Source organism: Oncorhynchus mykiss, chromosome 5 (genome assembly GCF_057628025.1).
Source record: "Oncorhynchus mykiss isolate SJ-2025 chromosome 5, ASM5762802v1, whole genome shotgun sequence".
NCBI lineage: Eukaryota > Metazoa > Chordata > Actinopteri > Salmoniformes > Salmonidae > Oncorhynchus > Oncorhynchus mykiss.
Window position 1 is genome coordinate 50,747,175 of NC_143026.1, and position 11,621 is coordinate 50,758,795.

Consider the following 11,621-nt stretch of genomic DNA (forward strand, 5'->3'; position numbering starts at 1 on the left):
ATTAACTTGTAAATTCAATTTTGAAATCAACCAAAGCTCTAACGCTAGCCCTATATGTACTGTCTAATTTTTGTTTAATCATGGGCTGAATTGAAACAATAGCTGTTTATGGCTTCCCAAATACTATATAGACCTAAATATCATCATTGATGATATTAAACCTACCCTTTGGAATTGTTAAACCTACCCCTTGGAATTTTTTATTTTTGTCTTTAATTGCAACAGTGAAACTATTAAGTGGATATTCCTCAACAATCATTCTCACGATAGCACATTGGTAATAGACAGTGACAAATATCAAAGCTAAGCAGCGCTGGGCTTGGTTAAAACTCTCAATGGGAGCCCAAAAGGGTAGCTGTAGATAGATGAACTTTCTAGCCTAAAGATTTTTCTTATAGTGCATATTAAGTTTAAGATCTTACGTTGTTTCAGAGGAACAAATTCAACATATTTTATACAAGGTTTGTCAATGTTGAAAATCGGTTAAGGTGATGTTGAAATTTCACAAAACAACAGTTTTCAATGATTACTTTTTTCAAATCCAATGTATTTTCCACATATATTCCACATCACAATGTGTTGACAAATTACGTTGATTTAACCAGTTGGTGCCCAGTGGGACCACTCAATGGAGAGAATTGTTGGCCTACATAAGTGGCGCACTATCACTGAATAAAGCCTCAGTCTCACCCCCATTCCATAGTTTATTTTCACCAGAAACGATATGTTTTCTCCATATACAAAAACTGGGAGGAGACTCGTTAGTGCCTGGAATTTATTTTTTTATCATTTTGAAAACATTCACTATTTAAGACAAAAAAGGTTACAAACAGAATTTACCTGCAGTTTGCATCCATTTCAAAATGTTACATAAATAAAATGAATATTTATAAATATCTATTTTATAAACATATAAATAGTTTTTAAAACATAAATACATTTATGCAGGAATGAAAGTACATGAATTTACAGCAGCAGCAACAATATACAGCTTTTCGGTTTCTAGGTTTTATACCAATGTTATACATATGGGTTGGTTTTATCATTGTTGTCTCAGTCCTCGAAAATGCTGGTCATGGTGGCTTTTTATACCGAAAATCCATCACTTTTTAGGTATTTACCTCAGGCGAGGACCAACTGAATCCATGTTGTTGAACCCATCGTCTGAATGCTGTGCAGAGAGGGGAGAAGGAAAAAACATGGTTAGATGTCTTTGTCAAGTGAAAACTCTGGATGGATGGTTCTGTTAAAAGAAAACTGGATGTAGATATGGACATGTTACCACAAAATAAAGGGGATCCGTGTCACCCTCACTAAAACAAGCTTTCTAACCGAAGTCTTACTGCACCACTCTTGTCTACTCACTCCAAACAAGCACATGAAGTCCGCCCTTTGCCTCTTACACAATACTGAATTGACCGCCTAATACTCCTCTCCTCCTGTCCTCCTCACCCACTTCTCACTTTAAAGTTGGGAAAGGGAGGAAGAGAGGTGTCTGCCCAAGAAACACACACACTTAGTCACATATGAACAGTATATGAGTCAGGACAAAGGAAGGTGCCACAACAGCCCCTCCCCCATCAGGATTTCACTGTTAGCAAAAAGGGTTTCCTTGAACATAGGCCCTTAGGGTGCCATGTGTGTGTGTGTGTGTGTCCATCCATCTACAAAGAGAGGAACCTGCTTTCACTCTATTTCTCTTTCTCTCCCTCACACACATAGAGACTGGCCAGTGACTTCATCACGTACACACAATGCATTATACTTTATCAATGGCCTATGGCCTAACACTGACATCTACATGTCCTCATTGTCTTCACATCCGTCCCATTGACTTCAGCCAACACCTATGATTACTTATGGTGATGTACTGCAATGAGTATGGCCAATTCATTTGGATTACTTCCCACGAACTTCAAACAATTCAAGAGGGGCTTCCTGATCACATTCTATGGGGTTTTGTCCTGAGAACGCAGTCAGCATAATGTTATGATAGAGCATCAATGGGACACGCTGTTCTTCCCTAAACTGCTCTCACACTGTCCCACATAAATGCATAAGCAGAGTGCATATAGATGGACACGACTGCTTGGGAATTGATTCATGACTTCAATCAAGAAGCAGATGCATTTGTAAGTTAATTTATATCCTTCTTTTAAATGCAGTCTCAATAAGATTTGCTTGTAGTAGTCAGTAGGCCTAAACCAAAAGGATTAGGCTATAGGATTTCCACTTCACTGAAGGTTGAGGTAACCCTAACATTGTTTCAATCACTGTTGGTCAGTTGCAACATGTTTCATAGTGACCCCACTGACCTCTCAGATCAGATTGACCTTTGGCCACTAACAGGCTCACAACCCCTCACCTCATCACATGGACATTTGTGACTCGTTTCAGGAAACTAGGCGTATGTCGCACGTCACTACTTCACAGCAGAGGCATTTGAACATAAACATGTATTTTTTGATCAGATTTTTTATTTTTCAGAAATACCTTCTGGAACATGTGAACTTTCATGTGCCTTAATAACAAATGTGTATTCCGTCCATAAATAAGAATACAATTGTTAAATTACGAGCCTAACTGGTTTAGCCAAGGAAAAATACAGTATATTTCATGCTAGCCACGATTGGCTGAGATAATGGATGGGCTGGATATGTAGGGAGATGAGTTTGGATTGGTCTGCCATTTAGCATGCTTCTGTCTATAACGTGAGCTGTTCAGTATGTGTTGACAGTCCTCTCTACAGCGCTGTTTTTGAAAGATATAATGTTAGCCATCGAGAACTAGAAAAGTTTTAATACTTTTCTCAACAACATTGATGGCCTGAATGTAGTAGGCGCTCTCGACAGATCAATTGGAAAAAGTGATGGTTTACTTTGTGCACACGCCATGGTCAGTGTGAACCAGAGTCACTTGACAAAATGCTGGCCCCAAAAAGATGTAACTACAAACAAAACATAGTTAAATGGTTCCAGTCTGCTGTGAAGCATTCGTCCATGTTTACCGGTAAGAGTCTGGGGGTGATTATGGCCATCTATTGTATTTCATGAACATGTCCAGACAACAGTAGCTAGATGTGGCCTGGGGGTAGTTATAGCATTTCCTTCACATGACCAATCAATTTAGACTAGTATGATGGTTAACTGTCATCTAATAATGATACAATATTTATAAAATATTTTTACCTGGACACTTTCTGTTTTTGATATTGCTACTATGCAAGTAACCACTTCACTGTACTGTTTACACCTTCTGTATCCTGTGCATATGACAAATCAACTTTATTTTATTTGACATAGTATGTGTTTACCACATGGCCCCAAGTGTGAATCCTTAAAGTGATGGGTGGGGCTAAGGCTTTAGAGAGTGTGAATGATGCTGAATGGGTGTAGACATAGAAGAGCTCTCCAGTAGGGGTACCAAAATATTCATGGGCCATTTTATCAAAAGTGGGGTTAAAAATGTATAAACTTTCAAAGTAGAATTACTTTCCCATTTTTCCTCAATGGAAGTGTATGATATACAATTTGAGCTCTGAGTAGCTATTTTTATCCAATGTAAAAAACACTATTTCAAATGTTGCTACATAAAACCAAATCAAGGCAGAAGGTCACATTTAGACTAGTGCAAACTGTTCTACACTACTCTTTTAGTCTATAGTCTATGGGTGTCTCATCTGAAATATGCACTGAGTTACTCATCTGAGTTAGCCTACATTGGGGATTTTGTAGCAAATGCCTATGGAACTGTTCTTAAATTAGGTTGTTTTCCCATGGTCGCCTTTTTGTCTCCCATCATAAGGTAGTGTTGATAGACGTTCTTCATTTAATCCCAGGATGTGCAATTACGCATAGAGAAAATGATATACCGGGGGAGGTTAGGTTTACTTACCGATACGTCTCGATGCGCCATCTCTAACAGCCCATGCCGCTAATAGTGCCTATCCTGTCCATTTTGTGTCCGAAGCAGCCACTCCGGGCCGCGGCCCCTTTCTTGGTGTTAGGTTTGTGTCTCCGTGCACTGGGCTGGTCGTTCAGCAAGCGCGCCCACATGCCCTTGGCGCGAGTTTCCATGCGCAGGTCTCGCAGCAATCGTACCCTGGAGCGCAAGTTTTCCATCCTCCGCTCTCTCTCTTCAGATGCCAGGAACTCCGACAGCTCCTCCCCCAACAAACTTTTAAGAGACTGGGACACAGAAACAAGACACCCGCTTTAGATACTACATTCTTAATTGAAACGACTTGGGTAAGCACCTGTCAGCAGATAGCTCATCTGGGAATTTTTCTGATAAATGGCAATACATCTGTGCATTCGGGAAATCAATTGCCTACTTTGGCAAGCAGTAAACTCACTCTCTTGCAGTTTTCACAACAGTTTCGTTTTCAACTGGTCCTATGAAAGTAATTATGTTTATTCCATATCAAACTTTACGCAATTATGCTACATCTAGTATAATGTTAGTGCTGCCTACACTTGATTCGCGTCTGGAGACACCAAAAGACAGGTCAGAACTTGTTGTGTGGCACAGGAGGTTGGTTGCACCTTAATTGGGGAGGACAGGCTCGTGATAATGGCTGAAGCGGAATTAGTGGAATGTTATCAAATGCATCAAATGTGTTTGAGGCCATTCCATTTGCTCCGATCCAGCCATTACTATCAGCCGTCCTCCTCTCAGCAGCCTTCACTGTTAAATGTGTAGCTACTAGCTACTGAATAGAAATCCTATTAAATGCTGCAATTAATTGTCCCATCCTTCAAAACCAAATCCTCAATTTGGGTGTTATCATAGGCTACATTTGCACTTTAACGCATGTGAAACGGTGTGTACATTGGTTGAATAAGGCGATGAACACTGGTCAGAAATAAGTCTCCTTCTCCTGGGGTTTCATGAATGCAGCGGAAAGACAGGTGCGCGTGCAGTGGGATATTAATTACTCACTGCTACATAGTGTTAGGACTATTCGTGCAAAGAATATTCAGTTCCTCGCGCTCACATGACCAAACTTTTGAGAAAATACGTTTTCTGGTTTAAAATACGCAGCACAATGAAATGTATGCCTTATACATCGATATTACTTTTAAGAACCGCAAAAGCTCATTTGGTTATACGTAAAGGCCCCGTCTCCTCATATCCGATGTCCAGGCGAGTGCTTCTCAAGGCGCGCTTGGGTACCAGCATGAATATCAAAATGATGCTTGGAAGAAAGTAGTCTTTAGATTTGTGTAAAACAGAGTAGCATATCACTCCATATATCTCCCTGATAAACAAGCCTTTCCTTCTAGTAATAGCCTATGCATACGTTGAGAAGCATACAATAAAGGTAAAATAAATACAAAACCCATAAACATGAGCAGTGTAATTGAAATGCAATAGTCCTTACTTAATACTAATACATTTAACAATATTATGAATATTAAAGCCCCCGCGTTAAAAAAGGAACAGTAGTCTATAGTTTATGATGAAGTAAAGCCATTATAGCCTGCATGCCAAGATATACATTGCAAGTAGCCTATACACTTGCATTCATTGTTCATGTTCACGCATTCCGCTTACAAATTGCAGAGTGCACATCAATGAAGTGACCTCACCTTCTGTTGCGCCGGTGTCAGAGGCTTCGCCCCTGTCCTCACTGAAAGCAGAATGATCATAAGTCCACAAGCCACCAAATGCGAGATGTTCATTCTGACAAGTTTTGTAAAGGATTCCTCTGTGCAGGCTAAATGATATCGGTTGGTAACCAGTTGGTACTCTATGTCTCTCTGTCTGTCCTTACTCCAAGCTTCCCAAGTGCTACTCTAACTGTGAATTAGTACTCCCGACTTTATAGCCAGCCACTGGTGATGTCATGACCACCTGCATATTGGTCTTCCCTCCCTCCTGTAACTTGCCAATTTCTTTTTTTTACCCGTACCTGCGGCTTGAGGAGCACTACATGATTAATTAAATGATACACATACTGGTCATTGTGGCTTAAATTAATGAGAATAATATAGATTACATTATTGTTATACTATGTGCCACTAGGATTGGTTTGAATCCAAAACAGTACCCAACTGATTGAAAATGAGAAATTATGTATTTCATAACTGTTGAAGTGTGACATTGGCAGACACATGAGACTATATAAAAATGCCAACCGCCCACCGCGATGAAATGAGGTTGGACAATGAGTTCCAAAGAAATCAAGACCTAACTTGTTAGATGCAACAGAGTTTGTGTGGAATGATTACCCACTCAGCATTACCATATTGTGGGGGAAAGTGTATCAAACACCATTCCAAAAGATTTGCTGTCATGGCAGGCCTTAATTATATAATTGTAAAACGAAAATATTTTTTTGTTTTAATTTATAATGATTTATTCGTCTTCCAGCTGTATAGAGTTGAACGCATACCCTATTCAGCCTATGCACCAACATACCCGCTAATTCCTGGGGAAATCATTAATAAGGTGTAACTTTAAAATATGAGCCCCCAAAACTTGAATTAAAAATATATACAACGGCTTTGATTTGCACTCTAAAATTTGCTGGGTTCAAAACAAACAAGCACTGGGTAAATAATGGACAGAACACACGTTGGATTATTTTTGACCGTTGGATTATTGAGTTATAATCCACCGGGTTAGATCAGAAGACTAGAGGTGTGTCTTAGAATTGAAACAGTTATAGGCCTACGCTCAAAAGACCATGGTTCATTCGATTTATCAAGCGTGTCAGGTCCCACAAACATCATTGATGCCACATAGGTGACATAGCGGTCAGCGGATACCACGTATATCCACGTATATCCCTCGCTTGCCTATGCATCCTCCCGGTTACACGCAAGAACACATTGAGTTAAAGAAAGTTGTCAAATCGGACACATGTTAGGGCTGTAATTCAAAGACGGTGATTTGTGAAAAACAACTTTAATTATTCTGTTGGCGTAACACTGTCATCAAATAAACCCGTCATCTTTTGTGAGACAACTGCATACTGCAGTGCACATTTTTCTTAAGAGCAAGTGCCTGCGCTTGACTTCCCTAATGCATTGCTGTGTAGCGATATGCAATGACGCTATCTATATTTGAAACACATACAAAACTCTGCCCGACCTATGGTCTAAGGGTGGAAATGTCTAAAGTTCTATTCACGAGCAATATGATGAGCTTTGGAGAGGTGAATATTGCTACTAAGGCACCATCTGTTTTGAAACACAGAGTGGCAGTATTTGCTGTCTTGAAATACCAAAAGACTAAACATTCATTCGCCAAAAGTTTCACCTCAAATTGTATTTGGTCTTAAAGATTGGCAAGGCCTCACTTCACAACAGTTCCATAATTATCATATCATTCAGGTTGAGGGTAAATTGATTGTTCTCTTTCTGTTAGAATGACACTACTGACCCATGTGATCCATGTTGCCTACAAGGGCTCTAGCCCAGAGAGAGGTTTATTTTGTGTTCAGACATTATGTAAAAAAACGGGAGAACATCAGATCTTTCTTTGGAATTTCAACACAAATCACCAACGTTACCCACTGGGCAAAAACTGGTTGAATCAAAGCTGTTTGCAAGTCATTTCAACAAAAAAAGTAAATGGAAAGTAAATGGAAAACTGATTGAATTTGCAAAAAGTCATCAATGTAAGGGAATTTACAATTTTTTTCACCCAACTTTTAACCGAAATCCATTGTCATCGTGACATTTTTTATTGATTTCATGTTGAATTCACATTAGCTGACAACTCAACCAACTGTAAATAAAAAAAATAGAAGTTGAACTTAAGTCTGTGCCTACTGGGCATCCCAAAAATATCTGTAGTGTGGTGTCAGTTCAATTATCATTTCATGTTGGATAACTCTCACTGTAGGCTACACAATACAACCCCAACAGAACACGACACAATACAAATCTATTGTCCAATGTGAATCCTAAATGTGTGTTTTTGCTGTCTTGCATTATTCCTAATCCCCTGGACATCATATATTCACACAGAGGAGGATGGAAGAAAATTCTCTGCCACAGACATTGTCCATGCAGCTGGTTTGAAGTTAAGCGCTTGGTCAAGGGCACAACAGCAGTAGGTGGCACCTGCTATTCTGTTGCCAGCAGCCCTTCAGTTGCCAGCTCACACCATATTTCCCCCCGTCAGTTCTGGGATTCGAAAATGCAAACCTCCAGTTACTTGCCCGTCTCTCTTCAACCTCGAGCTACTGCTGCCCCAGTGTTCAGCCATACTGAATAGGACCTTGAGTTGGAAGGCCACTGTCACCATCTTATTGATTACTAGAGGGTAAAATGACCCGCACTCTGAAAATGCCCCACCCTCTCTCTCTCTCACTCTCTCTCCCTCCTTGAAATCCAGGCTGGACCGAAAGTCGACACTGATGGATTTGGACAGTGCGCCTGGCTACTGCTCGGGTACCGCACCACGCACGGCGATGACGGACCAGCATGCTTCAGGGCCGTACACTCTCAATACCCGTGAGCCTGCCATACATTGTCTAATTCAAGGACCCATTGTGGCAAGAGAGAAGATCGGTCTTGAACCAGGCCGACAGGAGTGAATGATTCCCTGTCAACAGGTGGTGTGGAAACGCTCATAGTCACCTATTGTCATGCAACTGTCCTTAGGATTGCGCCAACCGGAGGGGATCATAATACTCTCTGCCCAGCCTATGAGAATGAATGGCTTTAAATGTGTGTTAATCTAGTTCATGGATGAGAGCTACATTTCTGAGTAGTTAGCTCAATCACTAGGAGACAGTGGGAGGCAGGGAATCAATTGACCGGGTTCTCATTTTAATGGAAAATTATTGGCAGTCATGCCACTTCAAGCCTTTTTGGTCATTCACCTTCTTATTCATGTTTTTTATCCAGACCCAGCACTTTGGTTTTGAGTACGAAGATTGAGAGGGAACCGGAGTAGAACCAACGGCATGCTTCAGTGACCGTGTTTTTAGTTGCTGGCTGCATGGTCAACCTAACAGCCTAAAAGTCCAATAGTATTGAGACCAATATATTTAAATATATGGTTCCCTTTATTTTAATTAAAAAGAGTGGTGGCGGTTCCGGATTTTCTGGAATCCAACTTGCAGTTCCCTTTGATACGGAGATCTCTGTGCATGTGCAGGATTTTTTTAAAATGTAGCTGCTGGACACTGCTGCCTAAGTAGTTTCGACAGTGCTCCCACTGCTCCACTGCCGCTTCCCCCTCATTGACATGGAGGGGAAACCTTATGTTGTAGGCTACACTAAAGACATGGTCAACATGTTTGTGCAAACTTTGTTGTCTGTTGTAACAGTATATTTAGGCAAGCATACCAAACACAAGCAAGACACATACAGGCAGTCAAAATAGCGATTATATTCTCGTTATCATTGCAAACATTGGCTAGTAATTTTTTCAGCAAATCTCGCTACGATATGGCAGTATAACTATGAAGATTATCATTACAAATAGTAGGCAGTCTTAAGCAGTAGTTGACAAATGACGTAAGGAATAATAGTGCACCGGGCACTAGGCAATGCAAAACCAACTCACCCGTTGTCAGACTTTGGTTACCGCCGGTGTTCATAGGTGGAACAGCTAGGTAGCCTACTTGTGCGGTACTTGCATGATCATTAGGCAGGTTTTCCATTGACCCAGGTTAATTTGACAAAACCAGTGCAGCAAAAAATATCATTGCGAAATGTGTAATGGAAATGGCAGATATAGGAGAAATGTTCTAAAGATTGACAACATTTTATTGCGACAAAAGATGATTTCCCGTTGAATTCACATTAGTTGACCAGGCGTTTTTCGAATGAATGCCTGAATATTTTTTTCTACATTTTTTCCGAATACTTTCAAGAATGGCTGAATTGCTTTACCTTGCTTTTCTGGTTGTTTCATCATCCAATTGTTTCACATCTACAGGAGTTCAAGTTTCACCACGGCATGGACCATGGCAATACGTTGGCACATGAGAATTATTAGAATATGGCAAATATTTGTAAATTCTTGCAATTCTTGCATTCTATCCATGCTGGCTAAGAGATACAAGATCACATCTGATTAATAGTTAGCTCTCTGTCATGTGTATGACTGCTCTCCATCTCTATTTCATGCTCTAGTGAACAGTTGCACCTTCAGTGACTTGTCAATGATCAATGATTAAAAAATGTAGCCTATTAGCAGCGGTGCGAAAAGTACTCAATTGTCATATGGTAATAGAAAATGACTCAAGTAAAAGTTAAAATCACCCAGTAAAAGTCTAAAAGTATCTGTTTTTAAATGTACTTAAGAACAGTGGTGGAAAAAGTACTCAATTGTCATACTTGTCTCATATTTGTTTCTTTAGTCCATTGTTGACATTGTCCCAAAATGTTTTGCTTGTCAGTAAGTTTTCAAGATATGTAACTTTCAAAATACAGAAATCATTCCCATATGATGCATTTTGAATCATATGATGCAAAATTATTTTCCTTTTTTGATTTGTTTTTACAGACAGCCAGGTGCACACTCCAACACATAATTCACAAACACAGTATTTGTTTTTAGTGAATCCGCCAGAGCAGATGCAGTAGGTATGACACCACGTTGTATTGATAAGTGCGTGAATTGGACCATATTGCTGTCCTGCTGTCAGCGATTGGGTGCAGAGTGAAGCGGAGTTAGGTGCAGGACACAGGTATGGAGTAATCCAACTGAGTTTACTCAAAGAATAAAGCAAAATTCCAAAATGGAACATACAACAAAACTCTAACACAAACATAACCACTAACGACATAAACAATCACTGACAGAACAGAAATGTATGTCAGATGGTTAAATGGGGAATGTAATGAGGGAATATAAAACAGGTGTGTGTGTAATCAGACAAAACAAAACGAAAACGAAAAATGGATCAGTAGTGACTAGAAAGCCGGTGACGTCGATCGCCGAACACCACCCAAACAAGGAAAAGGGCCGACTTTGGCGGAAGTCGTGACACCTGCCTTAGCATTCGAAATGTAACTAGTACTTTTAGGTGTCAGGAAAATGTAGGTGTCAGTAAAAAGTAGTAGGGTAAAAGTAAAAGTAGTCAAAATATAAATACTCAAGTAGCTACCCAAAGTAGTAGTAGCTACCCAAGTGTTTTTACTTAGTTACTTTACACCACTGCATATTAGTCATCATTGCATTATGATTGTTACATTGCATCTGTATACTGTGCAACCGGGATATTCACCTACTGGTCCTCAAGGGCCGTAGTCTGCTGTTTTTTTTTTTATACCTGGTAGTTAATTCATCAACTATGTCATTGATTGATCCGAGAGTCCATTTACTTGCTGTTGTAGATCCCTGATTGGAAGGAATACTGAAAACCAGCAGGGTTTTGGCCCTCCAGGACCAGAGATTAGCCCTACTCTAGTCTGCATGCAACATCTTCCTGAATATTCTATCAAATTTCCATTCAACGTCATCACTTACAGTATATGTTGCCATTCATACATCGAGTTAAAAACAGATACCAAGTCTGATAGTCAGATGAAATAACTTGTTCTACTGCTAAGGCCATGCAAGAGTCTGTGCACAACTACATGCACACAACTACATATTCCATGCTCCTTCGCAGTTTCAGCGGCCATGGTGGCCACAGCATATTAGCAGTG

The 11,621-nt window shown here is 40.0% G+C and overlaps 1 protein-coding gene across 1 annotated transcript; it reads right to left on the reverse strand.

Moving 5' to 3' along the window:
- Window positions 1–761: 761 nt before the first annotated feature.
- Window positions 762–5,794, reverse strand: LOC110522869 (C-type natriuretic peptide 4). Its single transcript, XM_021601323.3, has 3 exons — window positions 5,592–5,794; window positions 3,895–4,187; window positions 762–1,171 (listed from the first exon to the last, which is right to left on the reverse strand). Exons 1-2 carry the CDS (start codon window positions 5,682–5,684, stop codon window positions 3,918–3,920), a joined length of 363 nt encoding a protein of 120 aa, XP_021456998.1. The 5' UTR covers window positions 5,685–5,794; the 3' UTR covers window positions 762–1,171; window positions 3,895–3,917.
- Window positions 5,795–11,621: the final 5,827 nt, after the last annotated feature.